This window comes from Balaenoptera borealis, assembly GCF_965194805.1.
Source record: "Balaenoptera borealis genome assembly, chromosome: 1".
NCBI classification, from domain to species: Eukaryota; Metazoa; Chordata; class Mammalia; order Artiodactyla; family Balaenopteridae; genus Balaenoptera; species Balaenoptera borealis.
This window is the reverse complement of record NC_138860.1, coordinates 85,094,506-85,120,816: the sequence shown is the minus strand read 5'-3', so window position 1 is coordinate 85,120,816 and position 26,311 is coordinate 85,094,506. Positions and strand designations below refer to the sequence as shown.

The 26,311-nt window shown below is 45.5% G+C and overlaps 1 protein-coding gene across 7 annotated transcripts in view; it reads left to right on the top strand.

Moving 5' to 3' along the window:
- Positions 1-25,583, top strand: part of TUFT1 (tuftelin 1) — a gene marked incomplete at its 3' end in the record, with an annotated part of 44,840 nt that extends 19,257 nt beyond the window's left edge. The window contains exons 1-13 of one of the 7 annotated variants that reach the window (XM_082346924.1): positions 1,702-3,103; positions 3,333-3,407; positions 3,821-3,922; positions 7,230-7,316; positions 8,256-8,345; positions 10,241-10,306; positions 13,998-14,111; positions 17,876-18,004; positions 18,589-18,683; positions 21,364-21,469; positions 22,339-22,422; positions 23,318-23,418; positions 24,006-25,583. In XM_082346924.1, coding sequence (XP_082203050.1) covers positions 2,987-3,103; positions 3,333-3,407; positions 3,821-3,922; positions 7,230-7,316; positions 8,256-8,345; positions 10,241-10,306; positions 13,998-14,111; positions 17,876-18,004; positions 18,589-18,683; positions 21,364-21,469; positions 22,339-22,422; positions 23,318-23,418; positions 24,006-24,069 — 1,230 coding nt within the window. In that variant the 5' untranslated portion in view covers positions 1,702-2,986. Of the gene's footprint in view, positions 1-1,701; positions 3,104-3,332; positions 3,408-3,820; positions 3,923-6,421; positions 6,462-7,229; positions 7,317-8,255; positions 8,346-10,240; positions 10,307-13,997; positions 14,112-17,875; positions 18,005-18,588; positions 18,684-21,363; positions 21,470-22,267; positions 22,423-23,317; positions 23,423-24,005 lie in introns of those variants that run through there. The other 6 variants (XM_082346920.1, XM_082346918.1, XM_082346921.1 and 3 more) reach the window with 6 other exon arrangements.
- Positions 25,584-26,311: the final 728 nt, after the last annotated feature.

Genomic DNA, 26,311 nt, shown 5'->3' with positions numbered 1-26,311 from the left:
GATGCCCCTGGTGAAAATGGGAGGAAAGAACTTTTTTTTTTTTTTTAACATCTATGTTGGAGTATAATTGCTTTACAATGGTGTGTTAGTTTCTGCTTTATAATAAAGTGAATCAGCTATACATATACATATATCCCCATATCTCATCCCTCTTGTGTTTCCCTCCCACTCTCCCTATCCCACCCCTCTAGGTGGTCACAAAGCACTGAGCTGATCTCCCTGTGCTATGTGGCTGCTTCCCACTGGCTATCTATTTTACATTTAGTAGTGTATATATAAGTCCATGCCACTGTCTCACTTCATCCCAGCTTACCCTTCCCCTTCCCCGTGTCCTCAAGTCCATTCTCTACGTCTGCATCTTTATTCCTGTCCTTCCCCTAGGTTCTTCATAACCTTTTTTTTTTTTAGATTCCATATATATGTGTTAGCATACATTATTTGTTTTTCTCTTTCTGACTTACTTCACTCTGTTTGACAGACTCTTGATCCATCCACCTCACTACAAATAGTCCAATTTCGTTTCTCTTTATGGCTGAGTAATATTCCATTGTATATATGTGCCACATCTTCTTTATCCATTCATCTGTCGATGGACACTTAGGTTGCTTCCATGTCCTGGCTATTGTAAATAGAGCTGCAGTGAACACTGTGGTACGTGACTCTTTTTGAATTATGGTTTTCTCAGGGTATATGCCCAATAGTGGGATTGCTGGGTCATATGGTAGTTCTATTTTTAGTCTTTTAAGGAACCTCCATACTGTTCTCCATAGTGGCTGTATCAGTTTACATTCCCACCCACAGTGCAAGAAGGTTCCCTTTTCTCCACACCCTCTCCAGCATTTATTTTTTGTAGATTTTTTGATGATGGCCGTTCTGACTGGTGTGAGGTGATACCTCATTGTGGTTTTGATTTGCATTTCTCTAATGATTAGTGATGTTGAGCATTCTTTCATGTGTTTGTTGGCAATCTGTATATCTTCTTTGGAGAAATGTCTATTTAGGTCTTCTGCCCTTCTGTCTTTTTGGATTGGGTTGTTTGTTTTTTTGATATTGAGCTGCATGAGCTGCTTGTATGTTTTGGAGATTAATCCTTTGTCAGTTGCTTCATTTGCAAATATTTCTCCCATTCTGAGGGTTGTCTTTTTGTCTTGTTTATGATTTCCTTTGCTGTGCAAAAGCTTTTAAGTTTCATTAGGTCCCATTTGTTTATTTTTGTTTTTATTTCCACTTCTCTAGGAGGTGGGTCAAAAAGGATCTTGCTGTGATTTATGTCATAGAATGTTCTGCCTATGTTTTCCTCTAAGAGTTTTATAGTGTCTGGCCTTACATTTAGATCTTTAATCCATCTTGAGTTTATTTTTGTGTATGGTGTTAGGGAGTGTTCTAATTTCATTCTTTTACATGTAGCTGTCCAGTTTTCCCAGCACCACTTATCGAAGAGGCTGTCTTTTCTCCATTGTGTATTCTTGCCTCCTTTATCAAAAATAAGGTGACCATTATGTGCATGTGTTTATCTCTGGGCTTTCTATCCTGTTCCATTGATCTGTATTTCTGTTTTTGTGCCAGTACCATACCATCTTGATTACTGTAGCTTTGTAGTATAGTCCAAAGTCAGGGAGCCTGATTCCTCCAGCTCCATTTTTCTTTCTCAAGATTGCTTTCGCTCTTCGGGGTCTTTTGTGTTTCCATACAAATTGTGCAATTTTTTGTTCTAGTTCTGTGAAAAATGCCATTGGTAGTTTGATAGGGATTGCATTGAATCTGTAGATTGCTTTGGGTAGTATAGTCATTGGAAAGCACATTTAAGGCTAAGGAAATGATGAGAGCAAAGTTACAGAAGTGGGAAGACATGGGACGTATTGGACCAGGGGCAGTGAAGAGCAGTAGCAGGAGATGTGAGTTGACTCAGACTGTGGAGAGCCTTAAATGCCACACTAAGGGTCTGGCTTTTATTTGGTAGGAATTAAGTGTTTTTGTAAAACTAGCTACATTGCCAGGATTGGGAAGGCTTAAGGGCCATGTGGAAGTGTCTTCCATTTTTCTTAAATTTGGGTTCATTACAAGAAGTGGGAGGAGGCTAATATTTGAGTACCTCCCTCTTATGTGGCAGAGAACAACCTCCATACATTTTCAGTTAATCTTCAACCAAAAAGCTCTCAGTTGGATGGTATTCCCATTTTATAGCGAGAACACTGAGAGTTAAGTATCTGACTACAGAGACTGATTACTTCTCCACCAATTCACTCTTTCTTGTGTAGGTAGGACTATTGCCTACCCAGAAAAGCTTCTCCCAACTCTCTGGGCAGAGTCCATTCTTTCCTCTTTCTTTCTTTCCAACAGACATTTGGAAGGTTAGGAGGGTTCCTTAAAATGTGTTAAGAGTAAGATGACATTTATACTTCTGGACCTCATGGCAGGGTATGACCAGATGACCTGAAGGTCACTTTCATCTTGGCTAGTTCAGCACCCATCTTCCCATCGTTGGATGGGAGAGGCATATACTCCTCTTTTATGCTGCCATAATATCAAGGCTGGAAGGAGCCTTAGAGATACTTAGTCCAACGCTTATTTTTCCAGTGAGATCCAGAGGCCCAGAGTGGCTAAGCCTCTTGTCCACCTGTACACATAACATGGGTTATTGGCAGGATTTGGTCCACTCTGCCTTGCTGATTCTCTCTCAATGTTATTATCTCCCCAAATCTCCAGCCCCCCACTTCTCCCTCTTATTGCATGCTTTCCCCCTCGGGTTTTCTATCTTCCTCACAATGTGTTTTTTAAAACTTCTTTGAGTTATGAAAGAACATCTGCTTTTCCCTTTGAAGTTAGGTGCCTGCTTTCATTTGGATAATTTCTGTGTGGCTCATAGAAATAAGGGTTTGGATTCATGTACCTTCCTATGGTTTGGTTCAGGAAGGATATCTTAGTCTTATAAAGTGTATCAATAACTACCTGGTTGGCTGTCAGGTGCAGAAATTCTGGATTGGGGATGACCAGTCCAGGGATGCCGTCTTCAGGGTTGGGGAAAGGAGAGTGCATGCAATGTGCTTCCTGTAATCCAAGGACCAGGGTAGCCCCTCTGGAACCACACGGAGCAGTGTGCAGTGTAGTCTCTGTGCATTGTAAAGAGCACTGTCAGAGTCCCCGGAGACATCCTTATCACCTAAGAGCGAACTGATCTTGGACAAGCTGATGTCACCTCCCCGGACCTCAGCTTTTCTTGTCTGTGAAATGGTGATAATAAGGCCCACTCCACAGGGCTGGCAAAAGTGCATGTGTACTGGTAGCAGACTATAAAGGTAAGAGGTTATTGTTGCTGTCATTGTCATTATTAGGGCAGCGTGGACATTCTCAGGCTGACTCTCCAGGGTGAACTGACAGGAGATGAACTTGAACGCATAGCCCAGAAGGTATTGAGGTTTCTGGTGGGGCAAGGCCTCCTCCCCTCCGCCAGTTCTCCTTCCTTGCTGCTGACCCCTCGTCCCAGTGCTGGCTGGAGCCATCTCCTCTGCTGCCCGGGAGCATCTCCTTTCAGACACACCCAGCTGACCTCAGCATTGTGCACTGCTTTGGGGGATGGAGAGACCCCCATTAAAATTAAAACTAACCTGCAATTTCAACTAATTTTCCCCATCCTATGTTCTTGCTGCTGCTGTGTTCGTCCTGTGGCTTCTGGTAGAGGTTCTGAAATGAATTTTTGGAGGGGAAGATCGGACTAACCCTTCAAGTCTTTTGAGGAGCAGTTCTTCTGCATTGGTTGAGGGGCAGAAGTTCTGTGCTTGTCGTATGGTTTCTGAGCCACTTTTCTCTCTCTCTCCGGTAGGCCGGCAGGAAGACCTATGCCATGGTGTCCGGCCGCTCAACTGGTCATTCTCTGGCCTCAGAACTGGTGGAGTCCAACGATGGACATGAAGAGATCATTAAGGTAAGCTTAGTTCACCTCCACTGTTTCTCCCTCCTCTCTTTCTCCCTATAGACACAGGAGAGGGAACAGCTGACTTCGTCAAAGGGACCTTGTGGTTTGACTAGGAAGAACCAGACCTGCGATGCTAGCTCCTGGCCATCTCCTGGAAAGATCTTAATTAACACCAGGAGACCACAGTCAGTCTGTAGTGACTTTGGTGCTACGCGGCCCTGGGCATGGGGATGGATGGGATGACCTTTCTAGGTGCTTATCCACTGTCCATGTTTAGCTGCTGGAAGTTGTGGAGACCGGTGGGAAGTGTGTTTATGGAACTTATTTTTAAAAATTACAACAATTTTTGTTATTTCTTTTTTAGAAACAGCTTTTTGAGATGTAATTCACATACCATACAATTGACTTGGTTAAAGTGTACAATTCAGTGGTTTTTAGTATATTCACAGAGTTGTGAAACCACCACCACTACTAATTTCAGAACATTTTCAGTCACTCCTTCTAGCTCCTGGCAATCACCAATCTACCTTCTGTCTCCATGGATTTGCCCCTTCTAGACATCTCATATAAATGGAATCATACAACGTGTGGCCTTTTGTATCTGGCTTCTTTCACTTAGCACAGTATTTTCAGGGTTCAGCCACGTTGTAGCATACATCAGTACTCACTGCTTTTAACGGCTGAATCATGTTCCCTTGAATGAATATACCACATTTTGTTACCCATTCATCAATTGATGGACATTTAGGTTGTTTCCACTATCTTTTATGAATAATGCTGCTCTGAATATTCTTGTACAGGTTTTTGGGTGAACATACGTTTTCAGTTCTCTTGGTATATACCTAGCAGTAGTGAAATTGCTAGCTCATATGGTAATTCTATATTTATATTTAATCTTTTGAGAAACTATGAGACTTTTTTCCAAAGCATCTGCTCCATTTTATATTCCCATCAGTGATGTACGAGGGTTCTGGTTTCTGTACATACTCATTAACACTTGTTATTGTCCATCGTTTTGATTATAGCCATCCTAGTGGATGTGAATTGATATCTTGTTGTGGTTTTAATTGCATTTCCCTGATGACATCTTTTCTTATGCTTATTGAGAAATGCTTATGCCGTTTGTATATCTTCTTTGGAGAAATATTTATGCAAATCCTTTTCTCATTTAAAAATTCAATTGTGTTTTAATTGTTAAGATTTAAGGGTTCTTTTATATATTCTGGATAATAGACCCTTATCAGATATATGATTTCGAAAAAAATCTTTAATTTTTTCCCATTCTGTGGGTTTTTCTTCTTTTTTTACTTTTTCTTTCTTCTTCTTCTTTTTTTTTTTTAATATTTATTTATTTATTTGGTGGCACCAGGTCTTAGCTGTGGCAGGCGGGCTCCTTAGTAGCGGCTCACCGGCTCCTTAGTTGTGGCGTGCAAACTCTTAGTTGTGGCATGCCTGTGGGATCTAGTTCCCTGACCAGGGATCGAGCCCAGGCTCCCTGCATTGGGAGCACGGAGTTTTAACCACTGCACCACCAGGGCAGTCCCCTGCTTGCCCCACCTTTAATGGTAGTTTATAACATCTTTGTATCCATAAATGGGTGCAGAGTGTTCTAGTATACACATACCATAATTTCTTTAATCCTCCATTGTTGGACATTTTGTCTATTTCCATTTTTTGCCTCCATAAACAATACTTTGTTGAGCATATATGTTACTAATTTGTGAATGTGCTTTATAATACAAGTGATAAAGAAATACTTTCTCAGTTGTTAAAGATTCAAGCATGGTATACAGAGAAAAATGTGTAAATCCCCTTTTACAACCCCCTTTCCATGAATTTGCATATATGTATGTGAGTATTTATGCTAGTTTAGCTAAATTTATTTCATTAGGATGAATTTCCAGAAATAGATTTGATAGGTTAAAGAGTAAATATAGTTTTTTTTAAAAAATTTATTTAGTTTTGGCTGAGTTGGGTCTCAGCTGCTGCATGGGCTTTCTCTAGTTGCGGTAAGCAGGGGCTACTCTTCATTGCGGTGCGCGAGCTTCTCATTGCGGTGGCTTCTCTTGTTGCGGAGCATGGGCTCTAGGCGCGTGGGCTTCAGTAGTTATGGCACGGAGGCTCAGTAGTGTGGCTCACGGGCTCTAGAGCACAGGCTCAGTAGTTGTGGCGCACGGGCTTAGTTGCTCCGCGGCACGTGGGATCTTCCCGGACCAGGGATCGAACCCGTGTCTCCTGTATTGGCAGGCGGATTCTCAACCACTGCGTCACCAGGGAAGCCCCGGGAAGCCCCCAAAGAGTAAATATAGTTTTAAGTCTTCTGATCGGAATTACCAAATTGCCACCCAGAAAGATGGTGACAATTTACCCTTCCACCAGCAGTGTATGAGGTTGCCTATGTGGAGTTAATTTAACTGGAGATTTCTTTTTATTGAAGTATAGTTGATTTACAATGTTGTGTTAGTTTCAGGTGTACAGCAAACTGATTCACATTCTTTTCCCTTATAGGTTATTACAAAGTATTGAGTATAGTTCCCTGTGCTATACAGTAGGTCCTTGTTATTTATTTATTTATTTATTTTGTCTGTGTTGGGTCTTTGTTGCTGTGTGCAAGCTTTTCTGTAGCTGTGGTGAGCAGGGGCTACTCCTCGTTGCGGTGCGTGGGCTTCTCACCTGCGGTGGCTTCCCTTGTTGCAGAGCACGGGCTCTAGGCACGCAGGCCTCAGTAGTTGTTGCACATGCGCTCACCAGTTGCGGCTCGCGGGCTCTAGAGCACAGGCTCAGCAGTTGTGGCGCACGGGCTTAGTTGCTCCATGGCATGTGGGATATTCCCCGACCAGGGGTCGAACTCATGTCTCCTGCATTGGCAGGAGAATTCCTAACCACTGAGCCACCAGGGAAGTCCTCTATTTTATATAGTAGTATATATATGTTAATCCCAACCTCCTAATTTATCCCTCTCCCCACTTCCCCTTCGCTAACCATAATTTTGTTTTCTGCCTATGGGTCTATTTCTGTTTTGTATATAAGTTCATTTGTATCATTTTATTTTTCTAAATTCTACATATAAGCAGTATCATATGATTTTTGTCTTTCTTTGTCTGGCTTACTTCACTTAGTAAGATAATCCTAGGTCCATCCATGTTGCTGCAAATGACATTATTTCATTCTTTCTTATGGCTGAGTAATATTCTATTGTGTGTGTGTGTATGTGTATATATATACACCACATCTTCTTTATCCATTCATCTGTCAATGGACGTTTAGGTTGCTTCCATTGGAGGTCTCTTAATTAGTGTTGTTTTCCTTATTTCAGGTGTACTTGAAGGGGAAGTCCGGAGACAAGATGATCCATGAGAAGAATATTAACCAGCTGAAGAGTGAGGTCCAGTATATCCAGGAGGTGGGAACCCCTTCCCTTTGTGGAAATGACCTAGGTCATTTCTCTGAACCTCACATTTTTTTGGCTCCCTTCTTTTGTAAGTTCTGATTTTCTCCCTTCTGCTCCCTTCGTTATCTCCAAAGCACCATGCCCCCTCATGTGTAAATATCATTTCTGACCCTTCCATTAATCAACCAATCCATTAATCAACAAATACTTATTAAGCACCATGCACCTAGCACCGTCCCCCCAGTCATCCTACCTAAAGTTGCCAGCCTTGCTTCCTTACTTTTTTTTTTAAACATATTTATGTTATTTATTTATCTTTTATTTATTTTTTTGGCTATGTACGGTCTTAGTTGCGACACACGGGACCCTCGTTGTGGCACGCAGGATCTTTCATTGCGGTGTGTGGGCTTCTTTCTAGTTGTGGCATGCAGGTTTTCTCTTCTCTAGTTGTGGCACGTGGGCTCCAGAGCATGTGGGCTCTGCAGTTTGCGGCATGCAGGCTCTCCAGTTGAGGTGCACGGGCCCTGCAGCATGTGGGCTCCTAGTTCCCCAACAAGGGATCAAACTCGTGTCCCCTGCATTGGAAGGCGGATTCTTTACCACTGGACCACTGGGGAAGTCCCCTCCCCACTTTTCTTAACCCTCACTCTGGCTCATGTTTCTCCTTGGCACTTGTCACCATGACATATTACATGTTTTACTTATTTGTCTTTTGGGTTGTGTGTCTCCACAACTAAAATGTTAGATACACCGGGGCATAGTTTTTGTTATTTTGTTGCTTGTATAGGAGGGACTGGGTTGCAGCCCCACTTGACTAGACTCTCTCCTTTCCCAGCCAGTACTTAGAACAGTACCTGACTCATAGGAGTATGGGCTGTGGATAGGCACAACGGTGGGTGAGTTGGTGTGCTCTCTTTCCCAAAGCTAAAGCCTCTTGCCCTCTCCTCCCAGGCCAGGAACTGCCTGCAGAAGCTCCGGGAGGATATAAGTAGGAAGCTCGACGGAAATCCAGGAGATTCTCTCCATCAACAGGAGATACAGGTAATAGGAAATGGTCCATGGTTGGGTCCCCACTGAGGAGGTGGGGTTGTGCCATTTACCAGTCACCCAGTGGGTGCCGAATCTAATGCCGCTGCCAGGAAAGGCGAGAATACAAGTGATGCTGGCTTCTCTGAGCACTCACAGCCTTGTTAGGACTCTCCAGCAGATGGACACTTGTATTCACACTAATCAGCCTACATACAAGCACACCTGTTCCTAAAGCATGTGCAAAAATTGAATTTATATCAATAAAATTATTAAGTCAATGGCAGGCCATCTTATATATAAGGATTCTGTGATCAATCTTCTTGTAATACAAAGTCTTATAAAGAGACAATTAACTTATAAATCCAAACTTCTCATAAGCTGATCTTGCTTAATTTGGTGATGCTTGTGGTGTAAATTGGAAGTCTTGGTCCTTGTCTATTATTACTGTCTGTGTCTATAGCTATCTCTACCCTGGGACAGGAAGCTCCTCCAGGTTAGGGTTCACCCGCCGACCCTCGTCTCTGTGTCCCCACACCCCAGCCCAGGGTCTGGGATGCACAAGGTCATCAGTAAATGTTTGTTAGACCAAACTGATTGGAGCATCCCTCTTGGGATGGATGATCCTGGGATCCTGTTTTTCAGTTCTTCAAAAATTTGAGGATAGAAATGTCCCCAGGAGAGCAGAACTATCTCTTCCATGACTTCACCCTCATCTTCCCTTAGATTCCGAGCTGTGTCTCCTTCATTTGCTTTTGGTTTGATTGAGGTGGTCTTTCTCCAGTAGATCCTGCCCTCGTTCTCCTAAGGGGAACAGTGACCTAGCAGCTAGTGCCAGCAAAATTACCCTTCGTCTTGGGCATGTGCTAGGCTTGTGTGGTGGATTCTCCCTAATTCATTTTGCTTTGGCTGTAGGTAAGACTTTCACTGCCTGAGCTCACATCTGGCTGGTGGGAGGTGCTTTGTCTGGTGACTGAAGAACCTAATGTGTTCAGAGCCCAGAAGTCCAGGCACCTTGTTTACACAAAACGGCAGTCGTATGATGACTAATCAGGCTTTGGGTTGGAAAGAACTGCAGCAAATGCCGCTTCCCCTTTTGATTTATGCTTTGTCAGACCTTGTCAGGATCCCCGAGGGGCAAAGGAAACCCTTTGTTTATGGCAGACAGCTGCTTGTATTTCCTGGGCTGCGAGGAATGGGCCTGCACATTTTCCAGTCTGCTGAAAGGTTTTAGCCTGGGGTTTCTTTCCTCCTCCCAACAAGGCTAGATAGAGTATTCCCTCTCAAGGCTGCACATGTTTCTCCACTCCCTCTTTTCTCCATTTTCCCACAGAGCACTAGATGTCTTTTTTTCTTTTCTCTTCTCCCTTCCTTCCTTCCTTCCTTCTTTTTCTTCTTCCTCTTCCTCCCCCCTTCTCTCTCTCTCCTCTTTCTGTCTTTCTATCTAAGATTTGAACTCTTAGAAGAATAATGTTTCAAAAATACATGATACTGCTTATATGTGGAATCTAAAAAAAATGGTACAAATGAACTTATATACAAAACAGAAATAGACCCACAGACATAGAAAACAAACTATGGTTACCAAAGGGGAAATCAGGGAGGAGGGATAAATTAGGAGTTTAGGATGAAAATATACACACTACTATTTATAAAATAGATAACCAACAAGGACCTACTGTATAACACAGGGAACTATAATCAATATTTTGTAATAATCTATAAGGGAAAAGAATCTGAAAAAGAATAGATATATATATGTATAACTGAATCACTTTGCTGTACACCTGAAACTAACACAAGATTGTAAATCAACTATACTTCAATTAAAAAAAAAAAAAGGAGAAGAATGTTTCAAAGTTGATTGCTTGGGACTGTTTTCACTACCAACTTTATTTTTCTTTGAATAGGTGGTGCTAGAAAAGCCAAATGGCTTTAGTCAAGGTCCCCTGACTCCACATAGCAGCCCACCCAAGGTAGGTAACAGGGAAAATAGTGGTAACTACTGCTTGGCCAAGAGGCAGGAAATAATCCTTCCTGATCCTTTGTTTATTGCTTTCTCTCTCTCACTAAATATGAGAGTGATATTTACTTGCTGTAAAAATTCAAACAAAGGAGAAATATATAAAGCGGAAATTTTCCTTCCCCAATCCCACTCCTTGTAAGTATTCAAGGTTAACAGATTGAAGTGGGTGGGTCCTTTTATTTATTTATTTATTTATTTATTTAATTTTTATTTTTTTGGCCATGCTGCGTGGCTTGTGGGGTCTTAGTTCCCTGACCAGGGATCGAACCCACACCCTTGGCAGTGAAAGCTCAGAGTCCTAACTGGACCGCCAGGGAATTCCCGTGGGTGGGTCCTTTTAGAGCAGTGCTTCTCAGCCTTCATTGCCCATTAGGATGGCCTTGGGAGCTTTAAAGGATGCAATATCTGTGTGCCATCCCTAGAGACTGTAATTTAACTGGTCTGAAGTGTGGCCTACGCGTCAGGACTTTTAAAAGCTCTTCATGTGATTCTAATATTTAGCCTATTAGTTCTATTAGTTCTAATATTCTAGTCTAAAGTTCTAGAGTGTTTTTCTATATACAGACAACCATATTTAAAAGCCATATGTATGTGTGTGTGTGTATACACTAATATATACACATGCACTATATATACATACATGGATAAATGTATGTATATAATATGCACATACTTTTCACAATTCCAGTCATGATAAATACATTATTTCTTGCTTGCTTTTTTATTTTTTTAAGCTGAAAAGTATATATAGCCTTCTTTCCATATTTGTATGTGTAAATCTATCTTGTTCTTTTGAAATTATTTATTTATTTATTCATTTATTTTTGGCTGCTTTGGGTCTTCATTGCTGCGCGCAGGCTTTCTATAGTTGCGGCAAGCCGGGGGCTACTCTTCGTTGCTCTGCAGCATGTGGGATCTTCCCGGACCAGGGCTCGAACCCGTGTCCCCTGCATTGGCAGGCAGATTCTTTTTTTTTTTTTTAAAGGTATCTTTTTTTTTTTTAAAATTAATTAATTAATTAATTTTTAATTTATTTATTTTTGGCTGTGTTGGGTCTTCGTTTCTGTGTGAGGGCTTTCTCGTGGCTTTCTTGCTGTGAGCGGGGGCCACTCTTCATCGCGGTGCGCGGGCCTCTCACTATCGCGGCCTCTCTTGTTGCGGAGCACAGGCTCCAGACGCGCAGGCTCAGTAGTTGTGGCTCACGGGCCCAGTTGCTCCGCGGCATGTGGGATCTTCCCAGACCAGGGCTTGAACCCGTGTCCCCTGCATGGGCAGGCAGATTCTCAACCGCTGCGCCACCAGGGAAGCCCCGGCAGGCAGATTCTTAACCACCGCGCCACCAGGGAAGCCCCTATCTCATTCTTTTGAATAACGACAAAATATTTCCTTCCATGGCTGTACTTTTCTTTTCCCCCCCAACTTTATTGAAGTATAATTGACAAATAAACATGGCTGTACTTTTTTTTTAAATGACATTTGTTATTATATTTTTTGTGATTACATAATAATTTAAGACACACATATTGTAGAAAATTAGGGAAATTCAGAAACACAGAAAAGTTGAAAGAAGAAAAAGATATCAATTGTAATCTACCCAGAGAAAAACCAGTTTGGTGAAATTTCCTTTGTTTTTCCTTCAGTGCAAATATATGTTTATGATACTGAGATTAGACTGTATATAGCATTTCTTTGCATTTGTTTCTTTGCTTGGGCAGGTATATTTTTGGATTAGGTTTGTTTGGCTCTCAAGTGCAGAGCTGAATCAGACCCTCCCATCAGTTCAGGGCTCATTATCATCATTGGTCCCATAAAGGCCTCTCACTGCTTTCACTTTTTTTTTTTTTTGTCTCCCCAACCAAAAGGTACTCACTCTAACATATTCAATATATGATTTAAATATGCCTATTAAATATGTTTTTTAAAATTAATTAATTTATTTGTTTTTATTTTTGGCTGGGTTGGGTCTTCGTTGCTGCGTGCAGGCTTTCTCTAGTTGTGGCGAGCGGGGGCTACTCTTCATTGCGGTGCACGGGCTTCTCATTGCGGTGGCTTCTCTTGTTGTGGAGCATGGGCTCTAGGCGCGTGGGCTTCAGTAGTTGCAGCACGCGGGCTCAGTAGTTGTGGCTCGCGGGCTCTAGAGCGCAGGCTCAGTAGTTGTGGTGCACAGGCTTAGTTGCTCCGCGGCATGTGGGATCTTCCCGGGCCAGGGCTTGAACCCGTGTCCCCTGCATTGGCAGGCGGATTCTTAACCACTCCACCACCAGGGAAGCCCGTTTTTAATTTTCATAATGGACTTGTGCTGTATTTCTGTTTTTTCCTTTTTTATCCAACACCATGGTTTTAGGCTCTATCTACGTTGCTGTGTTAAAATCTGGTTTGTTGTCTCTAGCTCCTGCATGTAAAGTTTTATAACTCCCTTTTTTTCTCTTCATACTGTATCATTAAATTTTTCATGTCATCAGAGAGTCTTATGAGAACGCCATTTGAAATAAACACATAACAGTTGTGCTCCAGGAGGAGCCTTTTCAAACATTCTCACCTGCCCAGCGGCATAGGCGCAGACATAGGGGAACTGACCAGATAACTTACTGACGGCTGGATTTGGAATGTTGTGATTCTAGCCACTTACTTTAGATGTGCAGTTTGGATGTTTCCCTTCCCCGAATCACCATATTTGGCAAATATGCTGTTGGCAACAAGTTATAATAACACCTGGCACTATCTGTTCAGCCTTTCTTCTCACAAGCTCCAAGCCCTACCGGATATTATCTTAGTTTTGAGGCAGGCTGTAAGGCAGGGCGTGGTAAGGAGTCTTCTCCCTGCTTCCCAGATAGAGAAACAAGGCCCACAGGACTCAGTGATAACACAGCCACCCAGGGACCCTGTCCCCTCCTCCCAGCTGAGCTCTGTGCTCTTGTTTGAAGGTGCTGCTACTTCCCGCTGTGCAAGACCGGGAGGGACTTTTCTGTCAGACTCAAGGGAGCTGGTAACTGAAGTGCAGCGAGAGTGTACATGCCAGCTCAGCCCTAACCACCCCCAGTTCGGGTGTGCCTGGGGGAGAGGCTCACAGTAACCTCAGTGAGACACCTTTTCCTCCATCGAATCAGATTCCTGGACTTATTGGGTGCTTTTGCCTTAAGCTGCCCATCTGTCAGTAACCCTTTATCTGCTGATCTTTGTGCTAAGTGCAGAGAACCACAAAAGGCTTGCCTTTGGGACATGCCCCTCATGATGAGTGTGGCACAGTCCCTGCCCTTGGGGAACTGTAGTCCAAAGCGAAACATGGTCCCTGCTCTCAGAGAGCTCTAGTCTGACAGAAGCAGGACAGACACATGAGAACGGCATAAACATACCTGTTCATTAATCAGTTGATACATGTATAAAAATGACTAGTGTGTCCTAAAATAATCAGGTGATTGGAAGCTAGTTGAGTTCTTTAGGGTATGAGAGTGTTTTCGTATGAATAACTCAGAACTCCTTGGTGCCTATGACTGACTAACTCTCCCCTTGTGCGATGTGAATTCTTTTGTGAGGGTGGTCTGAGCAAGATGGTCCAAACAAGTGTGCGTTGTCGGGGGGACCTTCTCTTACCAAGTCACAAACATAGTAACTTCACCTTCCCTTCCCTGCTCTGGCTGCAGGTGGACACCTATAGAGATGAAGATGTCGAGAGCTTGAGGAGGACCGTGCAGGACTTGCTTGTCAAGCTGCAGGAGGCTGAGCGGCAGCACCAGTCAGACCGTGTGGATTTTGAGGTGAGATCTGGGATCTGGGGAGAAGGTGCCCTAAGGGTTGGGCCACTGGATACAGGTGCAGATGAAGTCTTCCTGGCTGGAGTGCCATCAACTGGAAAGGCTAGGCTCTGTGGCCTGGAGCACTTCCTGTCTGCTTTGCCCTTTCCTGGATATTTATAGTTTTTGTTGTCTAAGGCTAGCTCTTGAGTCTGTGCTCTACTGGAGCAGAGTGGTGATGCTGGTCTGGGAGAGCAGGTACTTCAGAAGTCCTTTCTATAAGGACTGCTGGGCTCTAGGCACCATGCAGGCAAGGATTATTGCTGTCAAGTTCACCACTGCATCCCCAGTGTCTGGGACAATACCTGGCATCAGGTGGGTGCCTCTTAAGTGTGGACAGGAGGAGTGGATGAATTGGTGTGGTCTTAGGAAGAACTGTGCCCATGGAGTCAGGGGACTTTAGATCAAGACTTGGCTTTACAACACAGAGCTCTGTGATCTTTTTTTTTAAATTGAAGTATAGTTGATTTACAATGTTTTTAGGTGTACAGCAAAGTGATTCAGTTATATACACATATATATATTCTTTTTCAGATTCTTTTCCATTATAGGTTATTTCAAGGTATTGAATATAGTTCCCTGGGCTATACAGTAGGTCCTTGTTGTTTATCTGCAGTATATATAGTAGTAGTATCGGTTAATCCCAAATTCCCAGTTTATCCCTACTGCTGCCCAGAGCTCTGTGTTCTTGAGTGAGTATCTCAATTATTGTTATAAAAGTAATACTAGGTTATTGTAGCAGATTAAAAAAAATACAAAAATCTCTATATAGAGAAAGCCCCCCACTATTAAAAGTATGTCATGTCTTCCATGCTTTCCAGACAATTCTTTGGGTATAAGATGAGGTACACTGGGCAAACAGAGCAGTTTTCCTAGCTGCTCTATGTGAGAGTAGCCATCTGTTATGTGCTATTGTTCACCCACACGTAAAGTACTTTTTAGGTCAGAAATATGTCATGGTAGGATTCTGCCCTGCCCAGGCTTGCTAGGGTCTGGTGGAAAGAGGAATCCCAGCCTGAACTCTTCTGTTTTATGGACTAAGAGAGAGAATTTTTTTTTAGGCCACGCCACGCAGCTTGCGGGACCTTAGTTCCCTGACCAGGGATCGAACCCAGGCCCCCGGCAGTGGAGGCGTGGAGTCCTAACCACTGGACCACCAGGGAATTCCCTAAGAGAGGGAATTTTGAGAGGTGTATTGAGGGTGAGGACGAAGGGCAGTGCGAGTGATCAACTGCCTCAAGAGTAGTCGAAGTCTTACCTGAGTGAGTAGTTTAACCTCCCTAACCATCAGTTTCAAGTTTTGTAAAAAGGGGTCATGAAATATACCTCACAGGTTTGATGTATGGATTGAGTGAGGTAATATATGTAAGTATATTTATTACTCAAAAGGGTTTTAGAAACAAAAAATATCCTATATTTTTCTTAGTGATCAGTTTAACATGTGGGTTTTCCTATCCTAAATAATTTGGGCTTAGGGTAATACTAAGATTAGTTGGTCTCAGAACAGAGTAGCTGTGCAGTAAAGGAGTTTGTTGTATCTATTTCAGATTCCACAATTTGGATAATTTGGTTGACAATGAATTGGTTCAATGACCAGCTGTTCCTTACCTTCTTGGAGTAGAACAGGAGGAAGGCGAGGTCGAGGCTGTAGCACTGACCAGACTGTGAATTTTAGAAAGAAATTTCTACATTGAGAGACATTGTGAAGTACTGGTTGGTTTTGGCAGCATACGGGGGGGCTCTGCTGGCCCTGGGTTTCAAAGCTTGAGCAAAAGTGTCCTGAGTAAAAGCCCAAGGCTAGAAGACCCCTGACAGCTGTTAACCACACGCCCATGGCTTCTTACAGGGGGCTGCCCTTTAACCCCAAGGCATGCAGCACCCACCTGCGATAGGAGATGCTCCTTGGGTTTCTCCCGCTGTTGGGGTAGGTCACCACACCCTCTTATGATTAAGAGGTTCCCTTAGGGCAGAGCTGGCTGGAGCTGTGGGACTCATGTGGCAGAGGGGTGTGTGTGTTTTTCCTCTGTGATCCTGCAGCTGGGTGTGAGGATCATCTGTGGCCCGTTAATGCTGTACTCCGAGCACACATCAACCTGGGTGCAATGTTTGTGTACAGAAATGAGAGGCCTTATTTTTACATTCCCGCCCATGGGGCTGGCCTGTTCCAGGCTAATATGAGACATTTGAAGGCTTTTCTCTGTCTCTCCTGGTGAATTAGACTTTCTGGTCTCCTTTTCTGAACGTGCGGGGGAGGAAGGGCAAGGCTGTCAATTACCATGAGGAAAACCTCATGCTTTCCCATCCTGCTGGCTCCTGGCCGTTAGGAAGGATTTGCCGTGAGTTCGCTCTGGACAGAGCTGTGTGCAGCATGGAAACATCCCATCACACATCATCCCGTGCTTTGCTTTCTCCTCCTTGATTCTGACTTGGGAGGAGCCACACAAACTGCTTGCTGGTGTTCTGTTTTACCAGGTCTGGTTAGGCTTTCCGGAGGCTACCTGGAATTTTTTTTAGTAACTGACTGGGGAGTCAGTGTGGGGTAACTGGGAAGCATTGAAATGGATGATGAAGGAACCGGGTTCTGTCATTCATTGGCTGTGTAACCTTGAATAGGTCAGTTGATCTTTAGTTGTGAAAGGAGAGGGTTGGACTAGATGACCATCAATTCCATTCATGATATGATGGAGCGGCGGCTGTGTGCTCGGTGTTGTGCTGAGCTCTGGAAAGGTAACGGTGCCCAAGGTCTCCGCCGTCATGAAGTTGATGGTCTCCTTGGGGGTGCACACAAGTGACCGGGCAAAATCTGCTCAGTGCTATAAGAGGGAAGGGCTGTGTGTCTTCTGTGGACACACAAGGAAGGGCTCCTCACCCGAGCTCAGAGCTCCCTAGAAGAAGGGGTGTCTAAGCTGAGACCTGAAGGATGACTGGAGTTGGCAAAATGCACGTGGGAGGAAAGGAGGCAAGTTCTTACTTTTTCACTACAAATTCTGCTTCTCTCCTTTCCAAGTTGGCTTATCATCTTTGACAAAGAGCAAATTCTTCCTGGTGCTAGTAGCCCTTCCGGGTGCCATTTTGGCCTTTCCAGTATTGCTGGAAGTGAGGACGAGGAAGAGTGGGAGACAGAAGGAAGGACGTGGAGATCTCCTCCCCTGGATTTTTTGTGTTTGCACGAGGAGGAAAGCTGAAACACTGGGTTAAGCTTGGGTGGCACTGGAGGGCTGGTGGGGGTGTTGACGAAGTCAGCCATCTGGAAAGCGGTGCTTGTGGGTTCCAGGTGTCACTCTAAAGTAGAGCTTGATCAACTATGGGACAGTTAACCCTGCCAGTGGAGTTAATCTGCTAGTCTCCTGAGTGGTCCTGGAACAGTGAGTGGGAGACAGCGGTGTGCTCATCAGGGTTGCCTCCCTCCTCCCATCACTGCACCCAGATTCCTGTTTTTTTGTTTTTAATATTTATTTATTTATTTGGCTGTGCTGGGTCTTAGTTGCGGCATGTGAGATTTTTAGCTGTGGCGTGCGGGATCTTTAGTTGCGGCCTATGAACGCTTAGTTGCAGCATGTGGGGTCTAGTTCCCTGACCAGGGATTGAACCCGGGCCCCCTGCATTGGGGGTGCAGAGTCTTAGCCACTGGACCACCAGGGCAGTCCCCCTCTGGGTTTTCTTTTCTAAGGTTTTTAATCCATGTTTGTTCCTCTGCATGCTTAACGCCTCCCCATCCTGTGTCACAGGTCACACTCAGTCGGTACCAGAGAGAAGCAGAACAGAATCGGGTGGCCCTTCAGAGAGCAGAGGACAGAGTGGAGCAGAAGGAGGCAGAAGTCGGGGAGCTGCAGAGATGCTTTGTGGGAATGGAGACGGTAACTGTTGGAGTCTTGCTCTTCCGCACTCAGACTCCTGGGTCGGAAGGTGCCTGGGGATTGACTGAGGTGGTTGCAGAGACTGTCCTTTTCTGAGCAGCTCCAGAAAAGCACATTTCATAGCTTCCTTTGGCAAATACCTTCGAGGACCTCTTAGCCCTTAAGGAATGGGAAGGTCTTTCTCTGTCTAGCTTAGCCCTTGATAACTAGAGTTGAACCCATTTCCATTTCAGGCGGGTTCTTGTATAGCTGCCCTTTGGCCTTTGAAGATGGTTCTTCAGGAGCCACTCAGGCTGGTTTCTCCGGGATTGGTAGCCATAGTTGGCAGGGGGGCCTGGATAATGCAGGGCCAGACCCTCCCTCTGGGCAGCTGGGTGAGGCTGAGAAGTTTCTATGCGCCGGGGTGGGAAGGGTTATCCCGGACAGGGGAGAGTGCCCCATCAAACCAGCTTGGGCTGCTGCTCTTTGGCAGCTGTCCCAGGCCCAGCAGGGGCTGACTGCCAGCCCTAGTGCCCATCTCACCCCAAACGCAGAAACTGTCGCCATCTCCTCATCTTAGATTTTCTTTCCTTTGGCCCATCCAGGAGCATCAGGCCTTATTGGCAAAGGTCAGGGAAGGGGAGACAGCTCTGGAGGAACTTCGGAGCAAGAAGGTTGACTGCCGAGCAGAACAAGAAAAGTAAGGACTCTGGTTCACCGTGAGGTTGGGGTGCAGGGAGGGGAGGGCACAGACCTGGGGAGGAAGCTGGTGCTGATGTCAGATCTTCCAGCTCTGACTCACTGTGTGTCTACTCAGTGTGGGGCCCTGCCCAGGGAGATACTGTTGGGGAGGCTGCCATCTCCAAGGAGCTCATTTTCCAGGGAGTAATAACCTGAAGAAAGGGCTTCTACAGTTTTAGAGCAAGGGTCAAGCAGGAGCTGACAAAGTGTCTGCCGTTGTGGCACATCATTCCGTGGTTGTCACAGTGGACGTGGAAGTGGTAATATTACACCACAGCTTACTCCCCCCCTAAACAAAAACCAACTGTAAACTATCTGAGGGTAAAATTGAATACTTTCCACACAAGTTGTGCTGATGAAAATACAATGAGCAGATTCGTGGAGAGATACTGAACTTCTTTCATCTGAAGCAACTCAGAAACTGAGACCCACCTGTCCGCAGTGGCATCTAGGGGATCTCTGAGATCCTTTCTACTCCAGGGTTAGAGGATTTTGCAACTTCCCTCTGATCAGAGGGGATCAGAGGCCCCAGACCAGTGAAACCTACAGAGCAAAGATTGAGCCATTCTTGGACCTTCACGAATTTAGAAATTTTTTATGCTGTTGGCAAATAATATAGAAGATCTCAGATGGTAAATCAAATTTTTTAAAATAAATTTATTTATTTTATTTATTTATTTTTGGCTGCGTTGGGTCTTCGTTGCTGCACGCGGGCCTTCTCTAGTTGTGGCGAGCGGGGGCTACTCGTCATTGCAGTGCGTGGGCTTCTCATTGCGCTGGCTTCTCTTGTGGCGGAGCATGGTCTTCAGGCTCACAGGCTTCAGTAGTTATGGCGGGCGGGCTCAGTAGTTGCGGCTCGCAGGCTCTAGAGCGCGGGCTCAGTAGTTGTGGCGCACAGGCTTAGTTGCTCTGCGGCATGTGGGATCTTCCTGGACCAGGGATCGAACCTGTGTCCCCTGCATTGGCAAGTAGATTCTTGACCACTGCGCCACCAGGGAAGTCCTGGTACATCGAATTTAACATTAGTATATTGGTCTGGACTTCATTGTATAATTTGGACCTTTCTAAGTTAAACAGACATTACCTGAAGGGCCTTCTAAGGAATTCCAAGATAAACAGACACAATCCTTGCCTTCTTAGACCCCTCAGTCTGCTGGGGGGTCCTTTTCTCTCCTTTGGGATATCCTTGATCTAGGCCTGCCTGGCATGAAAAATGCAGACATCTTATTGTAGCCTTCTTTCAGACTTCACAGCAGAATTGCTTTATTTAAAAAAAAATTTTTTTATTTTTTTATACATTTATTTATTTATTTTTGGCTGCATTGGGTCTTCGTTGCTGTTCGCGGGCTTTCTCTAGTTGCGGCGAGTGGGGGCTACTCTTCATTGCTGCGCACGGGCTTCTCACTGTGGTGGCTTCTCTTGTTGCGGAGCACGGACTCTAGGCGCACGGTGTTCATTAGTTGAGGCACGCGGGCTCAGTAGTTATGGCTTACGGGCTCTAGAGCGCAGGCTCAGTAGCTGTGGCGCACGGGCTCAGTAGTTGTGGTACACAGGCTTAGTTGCTCCATGGCATGTGGGATCGTCCCGGACCAGGGCTCGAACCCGTGTCCCCTGCATTGGCAGGTGGATTCTTAACCACTGCGCCACCAGGGAAGCCCCAGAATTGCTTTAAATTACTCAGCACTCCCTCCTCAATGGTGGAGATGCTCATGGGCAGGAGACTGAGTGGAAGGAGCAGGAGAAACACAAAAGACCAGATAATCCAAAACCGAGACTTGGGGATGGCAAGTGACAGCTATGCATCATAAATGCTGATTTTCTAAATAAAAGGAGACTGAGTAATAGGGCACTGGAGAGCTGAGGGTGACAACTTAGAATGTTTGAAGCTTAGGAAGTATGAGTTTGGAGGCTCAGATTGCACTGTCCCCCATGCCAAGCACTGCCCATCTTCTAGCAGTGGGCGCTTGTCTGTTTCCTCAGGCAGACCCAGAGAGTAATGGGTACCAGCAATTCTTCAGCGCTCTGAACTCCTGGACACTCTCCCCAGCCGCCTGACCTTTGGAGATCTTGGCCCAGTTTGCTTAGAAGAGGCAAAGGAAACAGCAGTGTCTGCAGGAATCAGGAGACTTAGAAACAGACTTGTGTGAAGAGGCTTTAAGGGTCCTCAAATCTCATCTCCCTCTTGATATAAAATCCCTGCCAAAGCTTGATGGTCTAGGGTATCATAATCCCAGCTTGTACTTGAATCTTTCCAGGAAGGAGGAGTTCATTACACACGAGGCAGTCCACTTTCTGACAACTTTAATACTGAAAAAGTCTTTCCCGTGTTAATATAAGAACTCCTTCCTTGAAACGTCTACCTATTGGCCTTAGTTTTATCCGTAGAACTATCCAGAATGACTTATCCTTTCTAACCTTTCCGAGCCTCAGTTCCCTTATTTGGACTAGATGATCTCTAGTGATGCTTCTGATGTGTTGTTCTAAGGTGTCCCACCACCTCCTCCTTACAGCAGACCACTGGGGAATCAGGCAGAGGGAATCATGCCTGATCGAAACCCCCTGAGCCCAAGGCCCTTACTGTGACTGGGTGGAGAGAGCATCTTTTCCCCTTGCCTCAGCCTTCTGGTCTTAATCCCCAGAGCTGCTAACCTGGAAAAGGAAGTGGCTGGGTTGCGGGAGAAGATCCACCACTTGGATGACATGCTTAAGAGCCAGCAGCGGAAAGTCCGGCAAATGATAGAGCAGGTAAGCAGGGTTAGATCTTACCCTGCTCTGGGTTACCCCTCTGGAAGTTTCCACATTGTCTAGCCCTGTTTTCCTATCAAGTCTACACCTTTATTGATTTATTCTCTTGGGTATCTTGGCTTATATTCATTAAGTGTCCCATAAAACATTTATGGCAACCGATTACTAGGTTAGGGTGATTGGGATTTGCTTTTCTCCCATCTTCCCCCTACTTTTTTGGTTATTTGCCTTGTGCATTCCCATGGGAAAAGAAGGAAAAGGTTATTCTCTCCCACACTTTGAAGAGTGCTGGTAAATGAGTAATTAAGTCCCAATAAACTCACTTATCTGTGTGTAGATTTTCAACCTTTGCACCTCATGCACATTTTCTGCCTGCCCTTGCCTGAGCTAGGGTAGCACACTCAGAATATGCTATTTTGTAGAATCGTTTTGAGAATTTAAGATACCCTAATTGGGAGGGCATAGTTGCTGCATGTCAGCTCCATGAGGGCTAGGATTTTTCTGTCTTGTGCACTGCTGTTTCCCATTCTCTAGAACAGGGCCTGTCATATGGTAAGCACTCAATAAATATCTCTTGAACCAATACATAATTTGTATTTCCCAAAGTCAAATGGAATGGGTTTTGAATCGTCCATTATTTTGGATTATCAGGGTGGTGTTCCCCTCAAACCCCTGCCCTCACACCTGGGATAATCAAGAGTTTAACAGTGACTGAAACAAGGCTTTTATAGAAAAGCTAAGCCAGTCACGAGAGAGGTACAAAACTCTGCCCTTTGTCTTTGCTGGCTCCCCCGGCAGCGGGGCGAAGTGCGATGAGTATGTAATGAGTCATTTCAGAACAAGCTCCAGTGTCTGCCACGTCTTTGCAGCTCCAGAATTCAAAAGCTGTGATACAGTCAAAGGACACTGCCATCCAGGAGCTCAAGGAGAAAATTGCCTACCTGGAAGCCGAGGTGTGTGTTCTGGGCAGCCCTGGGAAGGGAGCAGACTCTTGAAGAAAAAACTGGACATAGGGAGGGAGAGATTCTGGAGGGGGTCTCGATCCTGTCTAGCTGCTGCTTGGAAGTGAGTAGCTGGGGTGGTTGGATGATCTTCAGTTCCGCTGAGTGAACATTTTCTAAGACTCTTCAGGGAGTTGCAAACAATGGTAAGACCTGTCCCCACTCTAAAAGGATATATCCTCATGGTGCAAGCCCTGTGCCACATAGCAGCATGGAGGCCGGCCCTTCATTCTGACTATATGGGCTTGGCAGAGGAGCTGACAGTGGAGCTGAGCTTTGAAGGAGGATGCATTCTACAGGTGGAGTCTTCTCTTTGGCTAAGGCAATGGGCTCGATTAGCTAATGAGTTCTTGGTCGGATTTCTGCCATACCTCAGGGCCCTTCCTGTCCATTGACTGACTACCTGAGATTGCTTTGCAGCCATTGTGTGAGGGTCCCAGCTAGTGGGGGAGATAAAAAGAAATGGGAGACAGGGTTGTTTATCTTCAGGGAGATTGCAGTCTAGATTTATAGATAAAATACATTTTAAAAATACCTAAGAATACTTTATAGAAAAGCATATGGACAAACATAAGTAAATATCTCAGCGGACTATAGGAAATTATACGCAGGAAATGTATAGAGAGGATTTACAGGAGATGATCAGTGCTGCACAGTTATTGAGAGAACACGCCTTCAGGGAAGGAGGCTGGGGCAAGTACTGGAGGGAGAGGGCATCCTGGTGGCACACACGGTAGGGGTGGGGGTGACAGCAGCGCATAGAGGTGGAGACCAGAATGAGCTGGTTAAATGTGGCACGTGGCAAACCAGAGGAAGCCCAATTCTAATCTCATAACTTGTGTTACAGAATTTAGAGATGCACGACCGGATGGAACACCTGATAGAGAAACAAGTCAGTCATGGCAACTTCAGCACCCAGAACCGGACCAAGACTGAGAACCTGGGCAGGTGAGTGGGCATGCCTGGAGTGGGCCCCAGGTAGGAAGTGAAGGAGAGAGGGACAGAGCCGTGGGAAGGAGACCTTTAGTGCCAAGGCCAGGATGAGGCTCTTCTAAATCCAGCTTCATTCTCTCAGTCTCGAATCTGACCCATTCTCCACCTGAACCACTTTCTAACCAGGTTAGAGTAGAGCCTGATACCAGAACCCCAAAGAGGCCCATGAACAATGCTAGAGGCATCTGAACCCCCTGAAGTTGTATGCAAAAACTGTGAATGTGTAGTAAGGGCATATTTCCAGGGAGAGGGCCTTTTGTTTCCAAGAGATTCACAAGAAGGTCCAAGACTGAAAAAAAATCAAGAATCAAAGCCATACCCACTCCTAAGGTGTTCAGCTGCGCCTTCTCTTTTCCCCACCCCTGCCACCGGACAAAAGTACCAGTCCCCTAATCTCTTAGCACTGACAATTACTATTTCAAGGCATTAGAACCAAGAGATCAGCGGGCCCTGCAGGGTAGAATCCAGAGGCAAACTGGAGGGGCGGCTCTGTGAAGGGTGGGCAACAACAGGGCACGCAGCGCTTCCGACTCTCTTTTCAGCGTTAGGATCTCCAAGCCCCCCAGCCTAAAGCCCATGCCTCTCATCCGAGTGGTGGAAACATGAGCTGCAGGAGACAAGATGCTGCTGTTGCTGGTGCCTCTGGCCTGAGGAGGAGCCCACCACCCCTGGAGGCTGCCGGCCCTGACTTTGACTTCCCGACTGCTCCCTTCATGGTTCCGAACGCCCATCCTCTACGCTGGGCGGACGGGGGATGAGCTCCCCCTCTGGACACTGCAGCCTCTGGAGGCCGGCGATATCCTGCCCGCAGGAGCCAGGGCAGTAGCCTTATTCCCATAGTTACTATTTTTCTCTGTAGCAGAGCCTCCCTTCTGTTGTAGGCTGGAGTTTGTAGCCCGGGCCGGTTATTCTGCCCCAGAAGCCAGGCCCTCCGCAGATCAGATCGGGAGAGGTGACAAGATCTGCCTCAGCCCTAGAGGCTGGAGGCACAGACGTCAGCAGTGATTGGAGAGTGTCCCTGGGGCATGAAGTTCCTTCCTTAAACACAGCTCAGTTCTTAGCAACGAACTGTTTGTTTTTCTAATTGCTCCACCCTCACCCCATGCTGACCCGGGCCTCCTGCAGACAGACAATGGGGCTACCTGTCGGGGCCTGTGAACCTCAACTTTGACTGGACAGGCCTTGTCTTTTGGGGAGGGGGAATGTCCTTCAGGGAGTAGCTCATAGCAGAAAGGTTCTGTGAGGCCATGGACAGTTACGGGTAACTTCTGTCTGCTGTGAAGACTCCCAGAATCTCTTAGGGTTTCCCCCTAAGTTGCAGTGCAAGATACACCTCATTCTTCTCGACTCAGCGCCTAAAAACTGTTTTCACTGGGTTACATCCATCTCAGTGAAGAAACTCTCGTGGTATTTATTTTGCTAAGTTATTGGTGTTTTTGCTTACATCTCACAACTGATTAAATACCAGAGTTCAGAGTTCTACAGCCTTCTCTTGCAGTGTTTGGATTTGCTCGACAGAGGGAAAAGAGTGTTCCCAGTGGACTTGTCGATTTCAGAATGATGTCATAGTCTTTTTCTCTCTTTCCTGCTGCTTTTCCCTTCCTCCTCCAAACCTCAGGAAGGCAAGGATTGATATATTCTCCCTGAAGCATCGGGGTCTGAGTGTCTGTTGTTTGGGGGAAGAGAGCAATCAGGAGGGATTGAATTCTTCCCTTAACCCCTCTGTACCCCTCTGCTCCACAGTCAGTTTGTTATCCTGGCTCTGCGTGAACCTGCCACTCATCGAGTTTCTTTAGGGCTCTTCCTGCAGCCTTAAGGAGGAGATAAGCATCAGAATGTGGTACCGTAGGACACAGAAAAATGAAGAATAAACATTAAGTCTTTAGGTTCTACTTGGCTCAAAACCAGAAGCCTTAAGTCTGCAGTTTCTGTGCATCAGGGCTGAGCTCCCATGCTGGCTTTGTCCATCGTGTTCTGGTGTTCTGGTGTTCTTCACGCCATTCCCATTTGTGAAACGAGGGGGTTGGACCAGATAATCTCCATGGGCCCTTCCAGTTCTGATATTCTTTCCTGTGGCATGTTCTTTGTGTGGTGAATTTAATAAATTATGTTCATGTGTCTTTTCGAGCTCCTGGCCTGGTTTCTTTCCACTTTTCGGGGAGGAAGAAAGAGCATAATTTTAGTGCCTCTTGCAGATGGGCACCCTGCTATCCACATCTGGGAGGTATGGAGACATCCCCAACACGATGATATGGGGACTTTGTGGCATTCGGAGGAGTTAGCATGTCTCTGTTAAACAGCTCACCTCCATGGTCTGAGTCCCCATGGCAGGAGGTAGCCCCTAACTTGAGCTCTGACCCTGTCTGGGGTGGTGGCCTTGTGGGATCCCTAAGGTTGGCCACTGCGTGTCTTCCTCAGTTGGAAAAGATCTGCTCACAGACAGAGGTCCTGTGATTACTTAGAGATTTACCAATCAGCACTGGAGGGAGATGACTAACTCCATGTGCTTCGCAGAAATGAAAAGTACTCTGGAAATGCTGACTGCAGCTGTTTGAGGCTTTAGTTTTGGGCTATCTCTAGGCATCATTCAATTAATCCACTGATCATCTTTTTCCTTCTGCCAAAAAATGTAGTTGACTGCAGGGCCCAACGGGGGACATAGCTAAATTTACACGAATCTTCCCTGGACCAAAGAAACAAGAAATGGAACCCCCGTCATCCCTGGCCGCATTTCCTCTCTAGTCCCCTTTCTCCTTCAATCAAAAGAATGTAAATTTTTCTCTTGTGACTTTTCTTCCCAGCTAATTCACATCCAGGCTTCAGCTAATTCACATCTCAGGTAATGCTT